General features: G+C 38.9%; 1 protein-coding gene across 1 annotated transcript in view; it reads right to left on the bottom strand.

Annotated features, from left to right (window-relative positions):
• Positions 1-374: 374 nt before the first annotated feature.
• The window catches only part of PUM2 (pumilio RNA binding family member 2), a gene marked incomplete in the record, with an annotated part of 45,856 nt that continues 22,493 nt past the window's right edge, over positions 375-23,737 (bottom strand). The window contains 18 exon segments of the mRNA XM_072407495.1: positions 375-6,120; positions 6,967-7,159; positions 7,910-8,031; positions 9,580-9,705; positions 10,410-10,547; positions 11,094-11,222; positions 12,124-12,253; positions 12,824-13,091; positions 14,275-14,511; positions 16,550-16,834; positions 17,107-17,253; positions 17,330-17,459; positions 18,238-18,389; positions 19,530-19,649; positions 20,069-20,183; positions 20,947-21,217; positions 21,747-21,916; positions 22,150-22,337. Coding sequence (XP_072263596.1) covers positions 5,989-6,120; positions 6,967-7,159; positions 7,910-8,031; positions 9,580-9,705; positions 10,410-10,547; positions 11,094-11,222; positions 12,124-12,253; positions 12,824-13,091; positions 14,275-14,511; positions 16,550-16,834; positions 17,107-17,253; positions 17,330-17,459; positions 18,238-18,389; positions 19,530-19,649; positions 20,069-20,183; positions 20,947-21,217; positions 21,747-21,916; positions 22,150-22,337 — 3,053 coding nt within the window.

Here is a 23,737-nt window from a genome sequence, read left to right as displayed (position 1 = left end):
AAGAGCGGTCCATGAAACAAGCGTTCCAATTTAAAAATTCTAAATGCAATGGCCACCAGCACAAACCGAGCAGTGAACCCACAATATGGACAGCAGTACAAACATCTAACCCTTCCCAACTCTATCCTACATTGTTATGTAGCCTCAAAAAACACCATGAATTCCAGACTCAAAGGACTATTTATAAAACAGAGAATCTGACATTACTTCAGACTTTCCCGGGTGGGAATCAGTTACTGCTATTGAAGCACATAGACCTGAATGATTCCAACGAGGGAATGTCTGAATTCCCTGTTTTATAAATGGAGCCTAAAGTCACATTGCAGTCAAATGAGTTACTAATACATCATCTCCAAAGAAAGTTACCACAGACAAAAGGATTAAAAAGTGTTTTAATTATACACATGTGGTCACAATTTTGCCTTTAAAAAGATCCTTGGGAAATGTACATAAGGCCGCTTGTAAATGTACATCATCTATAGGTTATTGTTACAATGCTGTATGTTCACCAAAATTGACAATAATTTACACGTTCTCTTGTTTTTTTTCAAGCAGGAGGAAAAAGAGAAAAAAAAAAGAAAAGAAAGAAAATACAGTACTTTCCTATACAACGCAAATCACTGGCTTGTTCACTTACAAGACATTACTGTGGGGACATATACACATACAGGGTGGTTGTAAATAAAATAGATTTTTTTTTATGGACAGTGCAGGAGAAGATTTATTAAAGAATTCACAGTAGAATTTGGTAGAGCTCTCAAAGTTACAGACAATACCTGAGCTGAAACAGCCCCAAAATTAGTTGCTGGGTTCAATGATTAGTGAAATAATGATAAATGCTTTATGACACTACCACTGGAGCAGGGAGCACGGATGTTCCTTACTGAACGACCAAGTTCCATTTCAACAACCTGGTTTTTAGGCAAATTGGTCATTAAGTGTAAGCTCTTCAGGGCAGGGTTCTCTCCTCCTCCTGTGTCACTGTCTGTCATTTGCATCCCCTATTTCTTGTACAGCACTGCATAATATGTTGGCGCTATATAAATCCTATTTTTTAATAAGTGAGGAATATAAGGAGCTGGGCTGCTGAGCTGTGCCCATGCATCAGTGACATGTGAATTGGTACTTGGGTCAGAGGATGGAGCCAAGAAGAATAAAGGCGGAAAGCTGCACTGCTGTACACTGTACACATCTTGTATAGTGTACCAGTCAGAGAGACGGTTGTAAGTACAAGCAGTCATTAAGTGAGGAACACCTGTAAAATGTTCCAAACACCCTATAATGAACAAGAGATACAAAATACATTCATAGTAGTCATTATCAATATGGGTAATTCTAGTCTCAAATCTCATTGCAAACTTGGGAAGTTACCCAATAAAATCCTGGAGGGGAACGATATTCTATGGCACCAGATGCCATCTGAGGGCATATTAGCTTTTTAACTCATGGTTAATACAAATCAATTAGACTAAAATAGGGTTCAATCCATCAAAAGTGCAAAAGGTATATTTTTCCTCCTTGAGTGTCAAAGAACGTTAAATACAACCAATATAAACTGTATTGCTGGGGTGTAAAGGCAGCACACGAGTGGTCTTAGCGTGAGTCCTTACCTGAGCAATCTAGAGAAAAATGTGGAAGATTTGATGACAGTTTATAACCTGTGCCTTAGATCTGGAAGACACGGAATATTTGCATTTGGATGAGGATTCTGCCACTGTACTTACTGTCCTAACTGAAAATGGTAAAAAAGTTATTTAATATTGTAGAGAAGAATAGGGAACTTACAATACACCATCAACTACAAGCTGCACTACGCTTAATATACAGAAGACTTCTGCATTGTGACATGCTATCCAAATGCTATCCAAATCCCTCTACTTATTATAAAGCAGTGTCCAACCCTGAAAATTTATGCCGGCTGGCAGCCCCCATATTATGACCCAATGTTTCAGTAACCATTTAAAAACAGCTGGGTGGTTATTGAAAACTTCTGGGTAGGGAGCCCAGCTGGGGGAGGACATTGTAGAGGTAATTGTACATTCAGTGTTGCTCCTTTTATATCTGTGAAAGCAGGTATAAAATTCGATAAAAATGTACTTTCACTTCATCTTTACCCACTGGTTGGAAATCTTTTTTTTACCCAAGCACATGGTAATAAAAAAAAATTAAGCCAATCAGGAAAAAAGGAATAATTGGATTGTATCTAAACAGACTGACGTTTTTCACAGTTTTACAGCTGCTACATAGGGTGAGCCAATTTTACTGTGTTCCATTTATAAACCTTTGATCTACACCGGTCATATACATGACATTTATCACATCCATCCTGTATGTGTATCTTCCCCAACCATCATCTTATTACTATTCACAATGTACTGCATTCCAATAATACGTTAGAGCCGTGATGTATAAACAAGAACAAGTTTTCCACCGGTAGATAAATAGCTGGTATTTATATATTTATATTTTACGAAGCTGTATAAAGGCCGGGTAAAAAAAAAAAAAACAAAACGAGTCAGAGAAAAGAAATTTACATTATACAACACTATTTGCCAAGGCAATATAGAAGAGACCCAAATGTACAATGAAATATTTTTTTTGTCCCTCCCCAGAGGGAAGGGGACACCGTGACATGTACAGCCAAAAGGTTTACAAATGTACACCTGTACAATCAACTACAAAATGAGCAAGGCTTGTAGTAAACAATGAAACTGTAAACGGTCAACTACTCATTAGTTACACTTGTACAATACAAAGCATATACGTATATAAACAGAGAAAAATTACAAACGTAAAGCAGTTCCAATATATTTATACGTATGTATATTATTTATATATTTATATATATTATCAGCGGTTTTATCATGCGTAAATGTCAAGCTACCATAGGGATTTTATTATTTTCCATAACTAAAACTACTCGTTTTGGCTAATGACAGCAAAATAAAAAAAAAAAAAAATCTTAACGACTAATAAAAAAAGGTCACACACCCCATTATATGCAAGGGAAAATAAAACTACAAAGATACATTGACTTTACTACCACTGCAGAGAAAAGCATTCATTGTCAGTGCTTAGCTATGAGCTAAAAAAAAGTGGAGCTGTCTATGGACAGGTTTTATATTTTATTTGCCGATTTGAGAGATTTCATTAATCTAGCAGCCTGAGGTTGTAAGGAACCGCACCAGTGAAATTCAAAGCCTCCATTATGTGCAAAAATAGAATATAAAAGAAAAAAGTAATAGCATGATTTGCTAAATAAATCCCATAAAAGGTGATAATTGAAAATTAAATTGATCTCCTATATTTTAAAACTCATTTCAGTATTAAATAGTGCTGTAGGGATCTGAAGGATGCATACGAGAAAAACAAAAATAGTGCCACTGAGTGCCCTGAGCCCTCACTGTAGATAAACAATGTTTGGTGTGGTATAAAAGGGGTGACATATATATACCCAAGCCATCATATGAACAGGATTGGACTGGGAACATACAAGGATATTACATCCCACCCACATGGACAAAATCGAATAAAAGCCAAAAGGGACTGGTTTAGTTTTTTCCTCACCTCCATAAAACCTTCGACTGGAAACATTCTGTTCACATGAGAATATAGCAAACCCTGATTCATTCATGACCAAATCCAAATTGTAGCTTTAGTTTATTTCCTTAACATTAAGCTACATAAAAATGAAATTGTTTATGATTCTACATCCCTAGCTCCACGTGAACCCGGCTGTGTGGGAGCACTGTCAGCACCTTCCAAGGCACCACACCCCCCCTGCAATGCCCTTACATGATGCAACAATCCAAATCTCAGGAAAGTAGCTGTGAAGGATCGGATGTTTAACATTAAAAAACAAAAACTACAATTGGTTTTAAAATAGTTTTGCTGAAAAATAACACACCATCAGTTACTGCTCTCCTTCCCCTGCTCAATAATTCCAAAAATGCCTGCAAAATCCATCACCTGCTCCTCAATAGCTGGCAGAGCATTATTCCTTCCTGTATTTTTTACAGGATTAGCCGATAAAATAATTAATACTATGAATCTACCTAAACACCTTCAAATACAAACAAATGACAAAGGTGCCAGAAAACTTGCACTCCCTAACCTGCAAATAAAAAAAAAAAAAAAAAAATCATTTTCTATAATACATATGACCTTCTGGTGTGGCGGTTTTTCAAGGGCTTGAAAAAAAAAAAAAAATACAACTAGTTAATAAAATGGGCAAAGCTCTCTAAAAGGGAAGCATTTACAATATGCCTGAAACACAAGACCTGGGGTTCATGTCTGGCTTCATAAGGATCCGTTTTAAAATTGAAAAAAAGGCTGCTCATCCTGACCCCAAGAAATTAAATTGTGAAGTAAACCTGTGCTTAGGCCATCCAAAGCGATCATTTTAAATGCTCCCCAGCAGTACCTTCCATTCACCCCCCATACAACTCTGAGCAGCCCTTGCACGCAACAAGTCTTGTTTGAGCTACAACTTACTGGAGCTGTAGTTTAACGGGCACAATGTTGTCACATGGCTGAGTCATATGCTTCTGTATACCAACAGATAAAGAAAAATCTAGCTACCAGAGCAGAACAGAATGACAGAGGAATGAACAGAAGTATGTGCACTGGGGAAGAAGGTGTTAATGCGTACCTGTTGCTTTGTCTTAATAGAAAAGTAAAGGTTTGCCTAAAAGGTATAACAAGGTCAATTTTACTAATAGCAATAACCATAATAACCTTTACATTGACTTGGGGTGCTGAAAAAAAGTAAAACTCCCTGTAGCCAAGCCTGGTTAGTGGGAGAAAGGATCGCTGAGGCATCAAATCAATCCTCGGTGAACCTCAGTAAAATTGCATGTCAAATTTTTCAATTGATCTGAATTGGATTAGGTCGTTGGCATTGCTTTCAGTTTGCAGGGGATTGCCAGAAAAGAGCTGGACAGAGATAACGACAGATAGGCGATAGGCAGGCATTAGTAATTTATAATGAACTCACCCTGCCATGATTACATCTGCTGGATTGGCAATGAATCTGAATGTTAACTTTGCCTGTGCATTCGGTGAGCCATGGGATGAGGAGAGCTTTATATGGCGGACTCCTAAAACGCTATACTAGCCTAAATGGCTACTGCTCAGCCCCCCACTGCTTACTGGATGACTTCAGCTAACATGGCTCTAGGCAGGTCTAATGTTATGTTTAACCATGCATCAGTCAAGCAGCTACTGTGCAGCCCCTCACAGCTCTCTGTAGGATATCACAAAACAAAGATGACTTCAGTAGACCCAGCGGTATTTTAAAACCAATCTTGAGCCCAAACATCTAATGCCTTGGCCTTCACAACCCTCCAACCAAACTGGTACATTGTCAACCAGGTATTTCCCTACGCTGCTACTTTCCAGGGACCTCGCAGTTTGCTGGACCGACAGACCTCTTGTCACATAAAACATGCCTGCCATCTCCAGTAAACTAGGACACAATCCGCCCCACAAAATGTGCCTATTGATCACTTGTAGAGATAATTTGAGAATAAAAATAAAAATAAAATTAAAGATATAAGATGCAACAAAAATAAGACCCATAATCTATTTACAAACAGATGCTCCGAGCTTGTGGGAGACTCAACCCACCTGCCAAACCAGCGTATTAAAATACTGTACTTTTCCCTTTTTAAAAACTACCACTTTTTACAGGAACTTTACAAGGTAAAAATTTACAAAATATGTGACAGCTTGATACAATTACATCATTTACAGGTCCTGGTTTTTATAACTTATATATTTTTTTTTTTTTTTTTAAACAGGCAGATGGGTGAGTCTTCCACAGAAGCTGGAGGAAGGCCCAAAATGTACACCCAGGGCCACAGTGAAATTTCAAGTGGGGAAATAATAAATAGTGTGGTACACATGAGTGATTCTTCTAGGAAGCAAAGTAGGAGGGTTGGATAGCTCCTCATACATTGAGGGTGTGATGAATTCTTTCCTCCTCTACTACAGCATTCCATTGGTGGGCCCGACCATTGGCCCCAGATCAGTGCTAGTCTTCATGTAATACTTCTCTAGCTTGGCCAGAATGTGTTTTCCATAGGTATATTTACGTAATGTGGTGATGTGTGGTCGAATCTGAGAGGAACAGAAAAAAATGGATTATTGAAAAAAAAAAAAAAAAATGTTTTGTAAAATACAAAGAAATCCTAACATAACTGTCACTAGGCAAAAGAGAGCGATTGGAAATCTATGCAGATAGTGTGGCACCAAAAACTTGGTTTTAATAAATTTAAATTCTTAAAAACACAGTTTTCTGTGCCACACTATCTTCATATATGATCTACAGGGGTGCTTTACCACAATAACTAATCGTAATACCTGTCTTGATCCCAGGCAGAATTTATCACTACTTTATGGCGAGAAATCTTTATTACATTTAAGGAAATTTTATACCATTTACAAATTAAGATTTTCAAAGTCTGTATTCTATTATATGTATTCTATTACCAAGACAATATTCTGTCTCTGTGTTTATATGGAATCTGTTGAGGGCAAATTGGGCCAAAATCCCTCATCAACAGAGATGCCATATAAACACAAATTGGGTAAAATTCTAAATGAAGGAACAGGCCATTTGCCAGAAAAGGATATTTATACAGAATGTCATTTACCAGTTCACTATATAAATTTAAATTGAATTAAAAATGGTTACTAGCTGAAAACATTTTAATTTTCGTTCTGATTGTCAGTTTTATAAATGCAGCCTTCATATCAAATCCCGTGTTAGCCTTATGCAACAAATTATTAATCTAGGATATCAGTAAAAAAAATTTAACAAAAAGGAAAATTTTTTGCTCTGACATTCAGGGAACACATTAAAGGAAGAGGTGTTCTGTAGTCAACAGGGAGCACTCCATTAAGCCCTCCTGCGTTATTGGCCACTTTTTTTTTTACTCTATCACTCGGCTAACTATTCTTTACCTTATGCATGATGATTTTACGCTGAGCAGGCTCGGCCATGTCAATCATCTTCTGCACCACATAGTTTGCATACTGGTCCTTCATCATGGTGTATAAGGCACTGTGAGGACCGTCATTCTGGCAGCAGACCTCATCGATGAGCAAAGCCCTCTCCGCACGGGACGAGTGGGTGACACACTTCTCCACAACATTACTAGATGGGAAGAGACAGATTCACGGATGAGAAAAATCAGCTGCTAAATAAATGCAGGTCTTTAAAAACTAAACTCTCGTATAGGCAAAGCTTGTCCAAAATCAAAACAAAGGTACTATATAGCCTTATTTAAATCTGTCAGAACACTGGTCACTGCTGCTGTGTGCGCAGAATGGGTGGATTTGTAGTTTTCTGTAGGCAGCCTTAAAGAGTGGACATGTTGGGTCTCTTCCACAGTTTACTTTCTGCACACGTGCAGCACAGTAATGTTACCTCTACTTTTACAAGGCAACATTGGGTCTACAAAAGCATATGGCGTACATACTATTCATTTATTATCTTAGTAAACTGCTAAAATCAAGACATATAAGACCAAGGGAAAACCACTGCTGCTCACATAGTGCGGCTATGGGACAATGAGGCTTAAATAATGACTATACCAAAAGTCTGCAACTCATTTATTGTTCCAAACCTGAACACCAACACCGTGTAACGTTTGTACTACAAACAGCAGGCATCACTGAACAGCACTCAGCACTATTAAAAAATACACTAGAACCTCAGAGCAGTAGGTGTAGAGACCAGGAAAAAAGGTGCTGCCTATTTTACCTACATTTCAGCTACGCCACAAAAAAAAAAAAAAAAAAAAAAAAAAAAAAAAACTTAACTGGTATGTAAATCAGTAACTGTTTAAGACCAATTAATAGGATATATTACATGTCGGAAGTAACAAAAATAAAAACTGTTTACCTTGCAAATTTGTGCTGACTGAGGGCTAAAACCTTTCCTCTTATCTCAGAAACTATCTTGCTCTTGTCTTCTGTGCGGCCATGTTCCAATACATGCTGTATGACATAATTACCATACTGATCCTGTAAGGAGAAAGTAAGCGTTAAAACAAAAATTCGCATTCCATCAAGTGTATGCCAACAAGTGTCAGAATTGTGTGTCATAAGTCTTATTTGCAATAAAGTGTTGAAAACTGCCAGTCTATCCGAGTTGGGGGGTCAAATGTCTGAACTTAAAAGGAGATGGAATGTGCGGGTCTGGTATTTCATAGGGCAGCAACTAACAGACTTCAGGTAATATCTAACCATTCACCACAGGACTAGAGGGTGCAGCACTACCCTATTCTTAATCGCCGCAGTGATCCAGACTTAATGGGCAAGCAGAGCCTTCCAGGATACTTACGTTACACATCCCGGGAGACTTTTGGCTGCTCCTTCTGCGAGAGTCCGAGATTAGGGCATTTTAGGAGCCCTTCATTAATAAAAAAAAAAATTGCCGCTATCAGGCATGCAGTGAGGTCAGCAATTTTTTCCCCCAACCTACATCACATGATCCCGAGCCTGTGCAGTGCAGGAACAGGTGAATTGGGTAGAAGAACTGAGGAGACGATGTCTGCACCTAGCCCAAGACGCATACCGGGACGACATGGGACCCAATGGAAGTAACCTCCCGATGGATAGACTGATCTGCGGGATTAAAGGTAGGTGTGGTTTTTTTTTTTTTTTGGGGGTTTACTTTCACTTTAAGTCTAAATACTTAAAGCAGATTTGTGCAATCAATTATTTTTTAATGAAGAGTATATGTAGTGGGTAAATTTAGAAAGGGAATATCTGCTATATTATAGGGAATGTAATCGGGTCTAAGAAATAATCCTAATAAATGTAACTTATGTAATGTCGTTAACATTTGCTCATACTGTAGTTTAAAGTGGACTGGGATATCTATCCGGACTGTTTTCTGTAGACTTATAGTTGTGTATCTGCAGTTTAAGCTCTAAGGCAGCGGTCGTCAACCAGTGGTCCGCGAGAAAATTTATTATGGGTTATGTCATGATGTCACTACGGGAGAGGTTTCTCCTTTAATTGATACCCGGCTCCAGCCATGCGCAGTCAAGAGCCGGAAATTTTAGTGGTCCGCGGGACCGAAAAGGTTGGCGACCACTGCTCTAAGGAACAACTGCCTCTGGTTGCTAGTCTCATAGATTTGATATGTCGTTCTGGTCACTGTTCCAGTGCTTTACCTGGAGCACAAGACCTGCCTACATTATCTATTTTGTTGATCTGTACTTTCTACATTTATTTTGCAGCTACTTGATCATTTCAACAGTCATCAGATCACCAGTCAGGGGGGCAGCTCTGACATGAGGAAGTAAAGATATGCTTCACTTAAAAAATAGCAGATTTCATACAGACAATACAGAACAAGGCAATTCTGTATTGGGGCAAAGACAAGCCGCAATAAGCATAAAGGCAATACTGCTGACTAGTGTTTTTTTTTCTCTCCATCTGCTTGCATTACTTGGGCACAATTCCATAACCTACAAGTCTGCTCATGGGCAAAGCTTTAGAAATGCTACTGTTTGGGAATAGAAAGCAGCAAAGTTTTCTTATAAATGTTTAGAGATGTTTTACCTGCACAAGTTGCTCTGTGCTTTGATGTAACTCCTCCAGAATTGGCATAGTCTGTTCCACAGTGCAATGCTCTAGTATGCGCTGTATTACTCTACAACCATATGGGTGAGTTGAAAGTACATAAACCTGATAAGAGAAAACATAATAAGTAAACAAAAACAACCACTGGAAACTGTCATTACAGTATAGTTGAAGCTTGTGACAAATGAAATGTTATCACAGTAAAATATTACCTTCAACAAATGTTAGCTGCCTGGAGGTGATGTAGAGTTGATAGAACAGACATGTTTTTGTGGTGCAAAACATTACTAAAGGAGGTGTCAATGGAATAAGGGGAAAATACAGCACTCCACACAGGACAAAATGATTGCATCTGTGTTTTGTGGTGAGTTGTATATGTGTGTTGCAGCATTACTGCACAGCTACCATGCAGTCTAACTGTAACTGACTTGTCTAGTGTCAAAATGTACAACAAATATTTGGGGAACATCTGATGACAGGTTTTCTTTTACTATGTATTAGAGGTCATTGCAGTAAGCATCTAATAAGCTTATTACCAATGACTGCAAGCGACATGGAGAGCTTTCAAAGTCTTTCTACTGACGAGAAGTGGTAAAGTCAACACAGTAGGGTGTAAGTCACTGCAAGGATGCTCTGATTTTGTTACTCCTTGACAATAGAGGTGTTTAACCGTACGTGTAGTTTTTACCTGGGGACTCAATACGTTGTTTTAGAAATGTGTTTTTCACTTGTTTATCCAGGGAATTCAATGGACTGGTATTGTTGGGAGATTGGATACCCATTGGATCAATACATTTATACAAAGTTACCTGTCCTTTGAAGGCATCAATGATGAACTGGAGAGACTGCGGTTGGACACATTCAATACATTTTTGGACAACGTGGTTTCCATTCTGATCTTTAACACACTTCAGAACATGTCCATCTAGCTCCCTTACCATCTCATTCTGCAAAAAGAATATAAATTAGATCTTACAAAAAAAACACACAGAACACTAAAAGCCTCACCGATTAGATTCCAGTTTTCGGTGATATGTTAATCAAACTGATGATATTCTTATTAGCTGGTATGATGGGGGGTTCTATGCACAAATTAAAGAAAAGCAGTATAGTGAGAAATCTATGGTTTGTCATTGCTAGCCTGCCATGACCCATAAAAGCATGCAGCAGATAAAAATAAGAACTATTATTCTACATACTTGCTCTAGGTCAGTGACCAAGATTTAAAGTCATCGGATCAGCATGAGCCAAGCAGCTAGTATTTTTTTTTGACCAGTAAAAGCAACTCGCATATTATTCTCAGCAGTTGTCTTTAAAGAGACTTTGCCTATTCAGGGTAACATTGCAACTTCCTCCAAGCAAAGGTATGTTCACCGTTCTACACTCCCACCCAAGGCAATAACTTTATTCTTTCCAAAAAACCAAAGTCTTACCAATAAAATGGTTGAATATACTAATCCTGGAAAATTTATTGTATTAACAAAAAAAAATACCTGCTGATCTGGAGCTATAGATTCAAGTGCTTTCTGAATGACCCGGCAGCCATACATCTGTAAAGCCAAAGGAAGTACATGTCCACGTATTCGCGCTGACAGTGTCATTTTCTGTTCCATGCTGCCAAACTGAAAGATAAGTTGTGATGCTGAAACTGGATATAAATTAAGCAGGCTTCATTTAAAAACAATGCACAAACCAGGACAGTGCGCTGATGCAAACCATTTTTTTCATATTTCATATTTTTTTTGTAAAAAAACTGAAGTGGGCAGAAATCAACACAAATCCAGTATGCATTAAAAGCCTTCCTCAACTCAATCAAATCCTGCACAATAAAAAAAAAAAAAAAAAAAACTTTTGCTTAAGTTGGGTTAATGCTCAAAAACCAGAAACTAAATATGCTAAAATCTTCCTTGGGTCTGATATTTCTTCATGTTGGTGTATCACCAAATGGCTACAGGAAAGTTTTTTCAAATGGCAGCACAGTGGCTCAGTGGTTAGCACTGTGGCCTTTGCAGCGCTAGATCCCAGGTTCGAATCTCGGCCAGGACACTATCTGCATATGATGATTAGTTCTTAACTCTGAGATCCTTCGATCTTTAATAATCTCCAGAAATGGGCTAAGGAGCCCTAGGCTAACACAGCCATGCGCCATGACTTCCAGTCCTGCATCCAATAAGATAATTTCAATAAAAATGTCAAATCAGAATATTGGGAGTCCTTTGAACTATTGAAAAGAAGGTGCATAAAAATTGGTAGCATGGTGGCTCAGAGGTTAGCACTTGGAATCTTGGCCAGGACGGTATTTTCATGGCGTTTGCAGGTTCTCCCCGTGTTTGCATGGGTTTCCCCCAACATTCAAAAAACATGGTTCGGTTAATTGGCTTCCCCCTCAAAATTGTACTTGTACAGCGCTATGTAATGTTGGCACTGTATAATAACAACAATAATAATGAGACCAAAGAACTGTGCCAACATGTTCACCAATGCTTAACAGCAGTCAGTTGATACACGAACACCAATACTTACTTCAAAAAACTTCTGAATGACATAATTTCCAAAAACGTCAGTCATCAGCTGATAGGCCGCCTGGAGGATCTCTGCAAACACTACCTGGCGCTCTGCTGGAGTGGCACGTTCCAGCTTTTGCTGGATGAACCTGGAGGTCAAATACATTTTGAGAATATGTTATGAGTGAGAACTAATATTCTTCTCTGCTTTCTCTGGAATTTACTTTCAGCTCAAGGCTTTTACTGCCATACCACAGACACCAATACCGGAGATAAGTCTGCTGGTCATTCAGCAAGATGCAGAATGGCTGGAAGACAATTCATTTCTTGTCTATTGAGAAAAAGGCCGGTAATGCAACAATCATGTTGAATCACTGCATTGTTTCAAACTTTACAGTGTCCTTAAACTGCAGCAATAATGCTTAGTTAAGTGTCAATCTACATTCATCAATACTGCCCACTAACACCCACTTTTGCTAAATTAGACAATCATATTTTACACTAAATATTACAATCTGTACAGCACTTTTGTAGGAGCTCAATTCTAATTTCCTTGATCATTAAAAAGAAAAAAAGTACTGGACTAGTATCTTGTTTTCACATGGTCAGGAACTCTTCCTATGCCATCATCCTTATAAAATATTTTGCCTATTCCCTACCCTTTATGTCCTCACTAGAAAGTAATTTATTCCTCTAGATGGCACAAAAAGGAAACCTACCTGGAGCCATGCTGGTCTTGAGAAAACTCAACAATGTGTCCAATTAGATCCCTGAGCTGTAGATTGGGGAAGCGGTTGTTGCGGAAGTCTTCCAACAGTCTGCTGCGTCCAGAGGGCATGATGTCAGAACGGCTGTATCGAAGGCGGGAGGGTGGGAACAGCTGACTGCTGGAACTGAAGAAACTAGATGTGCTAGCAGCACTGCGGTACTTGGCCTCGGCTCCAGGGGCAGCAGATATATAACGCCCACTGCCATTGGTCAGCCCGCCTGAGAAAGCAAATGGTATTTTATTATTCTGCATGCATCAATCTGATATACAACAGCCAAGGATAAAATACTTAGGAATTCTTCCAGTGTACTCATTGTGTAAAGAGAAAATTATGCATACGAGCAGTTGTAATAAGTGTTTTTCTTTTTTTAAAAAAACTGCCAATATGAAAATTAGCAAAGCTTGCTATTGGCATTCTCTGTACCTGTGGCCCAAGTCAAACCTCTGGCATGTGATACTGTAGCACTGCATGAATAAGGAGGGAATGTGACCCATTGTAGTCTTGGGAATCAAGCTAAAATTAACACTTTTGAATCTTTCTAAACTTCATATTATCTGCACAAGCTATAGCATATAAATCAGCTTTTAATGTGTGCATCTGGAGAAGATGTTTCTGCCGTATGGAAACGAATCATATTTATTTTGATGTGAGCCACACAGCAAAGCTTTACGATGCTAGAAATGGGATTCATTATTGTATATTTGTCCGTTCATCAGAACAGCCAATGTTCAGGCTTGATTTGTGAAAATGGTTGTTTTCTAATCCTGGCCTTACTTGAACACTTTCCAATCAAGCAGGATGGCAGCTGACAAGCAAAAGCTTTAGCATAAGGCAGCAGAAGAGAGGAATATCAATATTGGGTCATTTGTGAGAAAAATGGATCAGTAAAAAGAAGGGAAAAGTGATAGACTCAACGTGAATATAGTAAATAACATGGACAGAGATGGGAAACTCAAGCTAGAGACATTTGTAGATATATGTGCAGCACAATACCAAGAGAATGAATGCAGAAGCTACACAGGAAAACCTATAAATAGGAATATCCCAAGAAGATGATGGTGCATGTGAAACCCTGGTCATGGATTTTCTAAAGAAAGCAATGAAAGTGGACTTGTGACTACAAGGCAGGTAAAGGGGGTTGGCCATTTGAGGATTGAAAACCAGTGGCGTTAATTGGAAAACGGCTGACAAATTTCCCTGGCTTCTGCATATCTCCAGTACTAGGGGGGGTCAGAGCAGCCATACCTATCTGTAGTACCTTTTTACATATAAAAATATTTCACCCAAAAGAAGTTCACGTGACAAATGGAAAGTTTACATGAATCTCAGACAATTAAAATACATTTAAAATCAGAACACAGACAGCCACAGAACCACACAAATATAAACTTTTGCTTTACCTAAATGCAAACTGGATGAAGATCCGTGTGATGGGAGGGATGGTGGTGGTGTTAGTGAATGTCCTGGCGTTTGGCTTGGAAGAGGCATGCCTATTGGACTCGGAGAGGATGAGAAGCCCAGGCTATTGTAAAAGGGCTGCCCTATGGGTGCCAGGCTGCTGCTAGACCTTTTGTACAAGTCTGAGCTAGCAGACAAGGAATCTCTCCTTGAGCCACTACTACCCGTGGAATTGCCAACTGAATAAAAATAAGACAAACAAAAACCAATTAAAACACAGTGATCGAAAAAAAGAACATCTCAAACTCACTTTGGGGAAACACAATATGAGAACAAACAAGTAATTAGAAAGAAAAAAGGAATATGAGAACAAACAGGTAATTCTATAACAAGGTGCACCAAATGAGTTCAAAACATGACCAAGTCTAATAATCAATGTTTTGATACATTTTTAACTGGCACTTGTCTTGTAGAAGAATTTATAAACAAGTCTGTTACATATTGCCTATGCAAAAGGTAGGAAGGTTTTCCTAGACACCTATGGGTTTCTAACCTAACTATTCACCATCTTCCTACTAGAAGCTGAAGGTCAAAACATTACCTACCAGCTTAGTCTGCCCCATAAGATGTCCTGAGAACAGTGGTCCCCAAACCCTGTGTCGTGGAACGGTGCTGGTCTGTGGCAGGTGGTGAGAGGGGGAACAAATGACCGCATTAGCGCTTGTGGCCCTCCTTCCACAGAAGCTGCAGAGAATGGCAGAGCAATGTATGTAAATCTTACACTTCTAAGCAGCTCTGCCACTTGACAGCATTCCGGCTCTTGTGCTGACAGGAGGCTGAGCTACTGAGAATAGCGGAGTAGCGTAACCCATATAGCCGGGCCATGGCAACATTTTATTCTAGGTTACCTGGGCCCTGCTTTCAGAAAGGTTGAGGACCACTGTTCTAGAGCACTCATGGGACGTTCTCCTATGCATTTTTTTTCTTTCCTACCAGAATTATATGATGATTGGCTTCACTGGCTGATTGATAGCACTGAAATAGAACATGCTATCAGAGGGTGCTAAATTTGCATATCACAGTTCCCCAAGGGCTAGGGGACAGTTAGGTATATGCAGACACCACTGCAGCGGCCCAACACCTATATGTGCACATTGCTTGTTGCATCATTGTGGTAACTGCCAATTCATTCAAACCATAAAAGAACAAACCTGACAATTCTTTTTTCAGCACACTGCACCTTTTTTTGGGACACAAATCGTGGTGTGTGTCACTGCTTGCAGCATAGGCATTGGAAAGGAATAGGAGTATCCATAAACTACATGCCTTGAGAGGCCCAAAAAGCATTGATACTTTTTACAATGAGTGCACATGGGCGTAAAGCTGGCTGATTAACTTGAATATAGCACATTAGAAAGTTAAAACCTAGAATTCAAATGGATTTGAAACTTATGTTTATGAGCTACATAAAAACACATAACAAAATTAATTTAATGGCCCAGAAATCTGCCAATGTTGCCAAGTTCTTAAGACTTCTGAAGGTATTTGGTTGCACAAGGGCTCCACTGTATACAATTAAGTTAGAACATGATCTCAGATTATATGCACCTATTTGTAGGACACAGAACTCTGCTAAACAGTATCATGTGCAATGATGAGTTATTAGGACAAGATAAAGTCCTATTCATACACTACATTAGGAAAGGCACTGTGGACAAATGCCTCTGAGACATCATCCCTAGAGCGAAGCATGGTGCTACGTTGCTCAAAAAAAATGTTCTTAGAACCGTGTTACAAGATGTACAGACTGCAGATCAAGTAAACTAGTGGGAGTAGGACTCTACAGGAGACCTGTAAGGAACAAAACATGGAGGACGCCACTGAGAAATGCCACTAACCAATTCTCAGAACAAGTAAGCAGATGAAAAAGTCCTGGTTTATTTACTATTTAATGCCAGTAAATTGAAACACTGAGGCCATATTAGCATGGCAGCTGATAAATATTTTCAGGACAGCTTTACTTTAAGATCTCCAAGAAAAATTTGAACACTGCAAAAAAAAAATAAAAAAAACAAAAAAAAAAAAATGAAGATTTCCAAAGGTCAGCAGAGTTCATTGCACCAGATGTAAACTCTATTTGGCCCTACTCACCAAATTACTAGAAGCAAGGTTTTAAACCAGATCTATGGTTTACTAGAAAATTATTTGCCCAATCATCCTCTTCAAAAAGTGAAGTCTTTTGATGTCACAAATAAGGTGCAAACGTGTGTAACCTACCTGAGGATCCAAAGCCTCCAAAGGCTGAGCCAATAGCAGCTCCTAGAGAGTTGCTGCTACCAAAGCCCAGTGAAGTGTTTCCAGGCTGTCCTGGGCCATGGGAAAATAAAGAGCTGCTCTGGGAATTGTTGGTCAGAGAGTTATTTCCATAGAATGAATTGGAATGGAGGTTGGCGTTTGGCTGTGATTGCTGCTGTGGCTGTTGCTGTTGAGGGCCCAAAGGGCGAAAGATGCCATTTGCAGCTGCGTTAAGGCTGTTGGCACCAGTGGCCGATACTGCTGCAGCTGCAAAAAACACAATTTAATATTAGTTTTCATATATTTGGCATATCAGAGCATCTAACTCTCAGCTTAGGATACCATTTACTCTTTAAATTAAAACTTTATTACACAATAACAGTTCTAGCTATAAATTATTCTCAGAAGAAAGTTTCATCTTTACTTTTTATTTAAAATTTCTAAATAAAGAAGACCTTTAAAGTAAATGGAAATGCAGTCATACCAGTAAAACTGAACAAGCACTACAGAACTTTGCTAGTGGCGGACTTGATACATACCAGCCTGTGCCGCTGCAGGACTGATGAGTACTGGGGTGGATGCAACCAAACGCACTTGGGCTGCCAGTCCAGCCCTCGCTCCCGGGCCAACCACCAAGGCACCATTCTGATCGTAATAGGCAGTAGTAGGGGTGAGGACCTGATAGCCTATAAAATATGAACCAAATTAATACATAGTAAAAATCGAACTACAAAAATATTGGGTTGGAGCAATTCTTAGTACCTGACATACTGGTGGCCAAGCCCTGGCCAAATGCCAGGGCTGAATTAGCTGCAGCAAGAGTGTCAGTCTGTTGTCCTTGCTGTCCTTGGTTCGGTGTTAGTGGTCTTTGATTTGTGGCAGAACGTATAACCTGTAATGAAAATGCAATCTTTAGATACTGTAAATAAAGCTGGTGACCCCATTAAGGTCTAGAGTACTTGGGCAAGGACAGACATGTCCTGAAAGCGGCTAGGCTTTTAAAACAAACTAATGGGCTTGCAGTTAAAACTCACAAACCCCATTGTGTATTACAAAATATTCAATAGCCAATATAAACATTTTAGGTTTTTTTTGTTGGGTTATTTTACACAGCGTCTAGTGGGTAAAACCTGAATGAATAATCTTTAAAGGCTTCTATAATTTTACCAGTAAACAATTATCCATGTGTGTTGCGTTTTAAAAACCTTTGTGTAATTTGTAACTGTACGTAGTACGTACGTACTGTACGTAATGTATGTAGGGGTAGACATATTTGTCGATACAGATTCAGGGCCTGCAAAATTTGACTACTATATAGTAGACTCCCATTTCTGAGCACAGCCTCACTCCTTGTACTTTTTTTCTTCTTGCCATGTTCCTCCACCGGTTTTTGTTGCTTCCAAAGGGGGAAACTATAGTGACTGGTCTGAGTCTGCTGAGGAAGAAACCATCAAATCTAAGCGTCCAGCAGCAGCCTTATGCTTTTGGAGATCTATATAAGGGATGTTTTTTTATGAAAAGCTAAATATGTATAAATATATTAAAAGCACATATACTTTTTGATGAAACGAAGGCCTTGGCCTCAGCAACCTGCAGGACTCTAGGTTCAAACAAGATATTTTTTGTTTGATTTAAATCACAGGTATGCAGATTTTTTTAATTTTACTTACCTGCTGTTGCCCCTGGGATGCTTGTGTTGCTGCCTGCTGGTTGTTGTTGTTTGCAGCCGATGCCGCTGCTGCAGCAGCTTGTTGCTGAAATAATCCAGCGGGATACACTCCCCACGGCACCCCATAATATTGTGGAGGGACAACTGTAGGTCCTATAAAGGTTGAAACAAATTTATCAACGCAAGTATTCAACACAATACATGCCAAAATCTGCAAAAACCTTTCTACATTTGTACTGCCCATCACACAATTTTTTAAATCAGCAACTATTCTGTAGCTAAAAACAGAAATATAGCGAACATAAATGCAAATACATTATGTGAATATTTCTCTCTTGTAAATATAGTTGTGAAAAGTTTAATTTTATAATTACGTTAGATTTATAAGTATCCTCACTGTCCCCTCTTCTGCTTTTATAATAAGGTTCTGTAGACCATGGTTTTTCATGTTACCATTTTTCATTATCCAATCTGATGCAGTTAAATAGACCCTGTAGGTTAAATGACTGCTGCCCTGGCCATTAGGCAGCTGGGAAAAAAAATTCTGTAAATACATTTGCTCCTATTGCTAGACATGACAGAAGAAATCAACAGGCAGGAATAACAATAAAACTATGTTACAGGTGTGATTTCTTTTTGATACTTAGAATAACCCTGCAGAGTAAAGGTCACTAGCAGACTGCATCATGTATCTTTTGTGTCTATAGATAAATTTTAAGTTTTAACACTGTAGATAACCATTTGATTCATATTTACAAATTTCAAAAGTATAAATAGGAAATACTGCAGAAATTTATAGATATGCTCACCAGACAGAAGGTACGGTGAGCAAGGACTAATAGTCATGTTTACAAGGTTGATCCCAAAGTGGTTCCCAGGCCTCATTCCTGTGCGGTGTCGTTTGCTCAGTGTGCTTTACATCGTGTGAGATACACAAGGACACCAAACATTGCATAGACAGCTATGTCTAATGTTCCCACTTGTGTTGTGCTGCAGTGTTTTTTGTCAGTACACTATTTGTACTATTTGCTTTTGAGTGCTGCTCCATTTAGTAGATCAAATGAGCACACAATGGTCAAAAAAAAAAAAAAAAATTAGGGTCAACCAGAATGACTATGCAGAGATCTAGGAACCTCAGACAGCGGAAGTAATGTTCTATGCTTTGCCACAGCAGTAAACAAGGTAAAGTATTACCTTAATAATCTCCAACTATTTAAATTAAAAACAGCACAATTTTTAGGTTAGTTTTTCCCAAAGTTCCTCCAACATTAGTTTGTAACTCCTAGCACCTACCTGCCAATGTTGCAGCAAGGCCGGCTGCGGTGTATGGATCTGTGCCAGGGTGAGCCGTGCTGATGATATAGGGGTTTGGCACAAAGGCAGCTGGGGCCAGACCTGCTGAAAACACACTGGCTGTAATAAAGAAAAATCCTTATGAAGTAGAACATGGCATTCACACAGAAATTATTTAACTATTAATGGATACGCCTTTATATCAAAACAAAAACATTCAAAATGCTATTTGAAGTTTGTTTTAAACAAAGATTATCAAGAACTTTCATGAAGGGCAAAGGCATGACTTTCAAAACCATTACTGTTAAAGATATCTAAGTTTAGGCTTTTCATGGGTAGAGGAAAAGCAAAAAGGATCAAGTCATGGCACTACATAAACATGTGGTTAATTGACATAGGGGAAAAGGTAGGACAGACAAGTATAAATATGTAAAAATAAGACTTGACAGGTGCATATGTTCGCTCATTGCTTGACTTTGAATTAAATCAACAAAGAAGGCATATTATAACAGAAAGAATCCATGGGATACTAGACTTACCAATGTGAGACTGCTGGGCTGCCGCCAGGGCGTATTGCTGCTGCTGCTGTTGTTGCTGCTGCTGCTGGGCTGCATTTAATTGCTGCACTGTTAAAGCATTGGGTCTCTGGAAGAGCTATGGGAAGAAAGATTGCATGTAGTGAACAAGACATAAACGTGGCAGTGTAGATTAGAAGACAAAATGTCTGCCTCCAATTTATATAACTGCACATTCCAGCTTTGAATATCACAGCTAGGTCCAAAATAATGATTACTGATTATCTAATCATTAGGTGCAAGTGCCTATAATAAAGCTTAACTAAACCTTTCTATCCTTTACCGGACAGTGACTTTTAAACATCTATTTAAACCTGCAGTTTTCATAGTGCTGAACTTTTCAGTTATGACACCAGCCATTCCAGGGCTTGAATGTTGTTAGGTTTAGCGCCGACATATGCACATTGGTAACCGCAACAGCTTTCATCATGACTAGCTCATGCGTTAAAAGCAACTGAATTTTGTTGCAGAATAGGTAGTGTTGGTGTTAAAAAACATAAATGAACAGCACTTGGGGGTCAGTGATACTTTTTGGGATCCCCTGTCTGTTGGACATGGTCATTTGAAGGGCCTTAAAACAGAATTAAGGCATTTAAAAAAAATGGTAAATTGACAGTAGCAGACTCTCTAAAACAAAGACAAGAGTAACAGTTGCTACATATCTCCAATGTGTTCAGCAGACACTACTGGCATTTTTTTTAAAGCAGAGGAAACCTGACACACAGAAGTAGGGGGGCTCTTTTTGCTTTTCTTTTAAACTAGCAACAGTCTGTTCCAGTTAAATGTTAAATAATGTCCAAGGTAAAAAAAAAAAAACATCAGTAAAAAAAAAGTAAACTAACCTGCTGCTGGGTTCCATAGTCAAACAGACCAACACCAGCTCCAGCAGAGTCCATTGGTAAGGGATTACCAGGGTAGTCAAACTGTAAAGAATCCAGACCGACTTGCTCCATTCCATCCAAGTTCTGACTTTCAGGTGTTGCAAAGTCATCTGTTAGGGGCTTGTTGACCATGGGGTTTGAGAGCTGCCCCAGGCCTTCCGTGACATTCTGGTTTGGGCCAATTCTCTCTGCTATCTCTGTAGGAGAAGCTTGGCGGCTCCCCGGAGTACGACTGCAGGAGGATAAAGGGCAAACATGAAAGAGCATAAAAAAAAAAAAAAAAAAAAGTACATGACAAATAGATGAAAATTTCCCATGTTTTGCCTCATAAAAATGCTACAAAAACAGGAAAACACCAGAAATGCAGTTATACATAGTTCCCATATTCTAAAAAAATCAGTAATCACATTCCTGTGCTAAACTAGAACTCAGGTCATTAAATAGAAATGTGGAGATGGTGGTGTGCTGTAGATTAAACACTGCCTGCCGTATGATGACAGTGTTGCTCCTTCATAGAGACAATACAGTGACTTTGGGACAGAATTGGTGTCTGGCAGGGTAACTACATGAAAAGAAAAGAAAAAGCAAGAAGCACATGAAGACATTACATCTTTGTTAATGGTCTTTCAAACACTAAGGTTAGCAAGCTTTGACTTTTCTGAATTGTTGACTTTTTTGGCCTCTCCAAGAACAGTTCATGGGTAAACTACTGCAATAAAATCAATCAGGTGTTAAGAACCTCTAATCTTTTCCACACTTACTTGAAGTCTTTGCAGTCTGCATCAATCCCATTTGCAAGCCCTCGGCCATTTAGCTTTGGAACCTCTTCATCATTAGATATCAGATCTCGCTTCTTTTCCTCTTCAAATGGTGAAGCTTTCCCTTTCGGTTCCCCCTTTTCTGGTCCATCCAAATCACAATCTCTAGCACACTAACACAGGGAGAAAAAGGCAGCTTTTTTGATATTGGAATAAAAGGTTAAACTTAACTAACCCAAACTTGCAGCTAAACTTAGAATGAATCTCAATATATGAGAAAGCTGTGCACAAGATGATACACCAAACAGGAAGTTTTACTTTACCCTGTGAACACAGAAAAATTACACATACTATGAACACCACAATTACCCATAAAAAAATGAATATCAGAAAAACTGGCCCTTACATAGGCTCCTTTCCGAAATCTTGGGTCGAGTTTATCAGCAGGCGAGGAGCTCAGAACATACTCCACCATGCTCACTCCCAGACCACCACTTTCTGATCGAGGCGAGAGTACCGAATTTACATCGTGGTTTGCTTGGAAGCCTTGCCCAGGTCTTCGCTGTACCATGATTGGTTGGGACATGGAATGGTCTAAAATAGAACAGGTTACATTTTGGATAGTAAATTGAACTGAAGAACTTTTCTATTTAAACTGCTAAATAGGAGTACCTAAATGTATATATGAAGGCTACAGAATTTTAGTGAACCATAACACAAAATTATCATCCTATAAAAACAAGCACACCCCATAATTCCTTGCGCGGTATAAAAATAATAATCCTTTTAGGAAAGACCCAAATAGCAGTTCTAAAGTGAAAAATAAACACTATACAGGATATATGACTACACAAACAAATAAAAATCTACCAATTTCTTAATCCAAATATTAAACATTGAATGTCAATTTAGTGGCAGTACCATAACAGGTTAACAAATATACCAAAATACTGAAAGGGTTTGGAATGGCAAGAGCAAAAATGTATAAAGAATTCTTTGAGCGCTCCTACAGAAGACCATGTATGACCTTCTTAAAGTGTATGCAGTGTTCAACGCAGGCATTTTTTAAGCTGGGTGGGAAGAAGCTGTAGGTGGGTGGCAGACCCTGTAGTATGACCTAACTCTGTAGTAACCACCCAAAAACAGCTGGGTGGTTACTGAAAAGTGCCGAGTGGTGCACCCAACTAAGAGGGGCCGGGGAGAACACTGGTATGTATGACTGCAGTGGTATAATATCACAAGCTCTTTATGGATTGGAAGGACAAAATATTTAAAAAAAAACACTAAAACAAAACAAAAAAGAAATCTGCTTTATGGTGACGGCCAAAAGGTGCAGAAAAAAAAAATCAGGTTTCAAGCACTTCTGATATGCCTAGAACACAACATGACCATGATATAAACTTCTACCACCAGGTGGCAGCAATGCTCAGGTCTAAAATAAGTTCTGCGAAGACATTAAATTTTAGCTTCTTTTATGATGGCTTCCAGTGACAGATGAACGAACGAGCATTATACACAACCCCAGGTTGTTCTATTATTACTTAACAGGATTTATATAGTGTCAACATATTACGAAGTGCTGTACATTAAATAGGGGTTGCAAATAAACAAATACAGACAGACACAGAGAAAGGTGGATGAGTGACTGCACAGAAGCCATGGGATTGTCGTTTATGGATACGCCGTGAAGTATACATAAACGGTCAGGTGATCGCCGTACGCCTGTCAGATTTTCACACAAGCACTCTGACGTGTGTCACAATTTGATCAGGCAGGTCAATATTTCAGAAAGGGACAGGTGATATCCCTTCTGCAATAGTCTACCCGACTGATGGCTGCAGGTATCTTGCAAAAAGCAAAACACAGGTTCAAGCTTTGGTTGATAGCGGCACCCTCAGAGACCATTGCTAGGCGAGTCAATGCTGGAGAAGTTACCATCATTTCAGGTTTTGAAAACAGGCAGACATTTCTCCTTCAAAGACCTTGTGATTTGG

This window comes from Pyxicephalus adspersus, chromosome 4 (genome assembly GCF_032062135.1).
Source record: "Pyxicephalus adspersus chromosome 4, UCB_Pads_2.0, whole genome shotgun sequence".
Classification (NCBI taxonomy): Eukaryota; Metazoa; Chordata; class Amphibia; order Anura; family Pyxicephalidae; genus Pyxicephalus; species Pyxicephalus adspersus.
The sequence above is the reverse complement of the archived record's forward strand: the minus strand, read 5'-3'. Positions and strand labels throughout refer to the sequence as shown.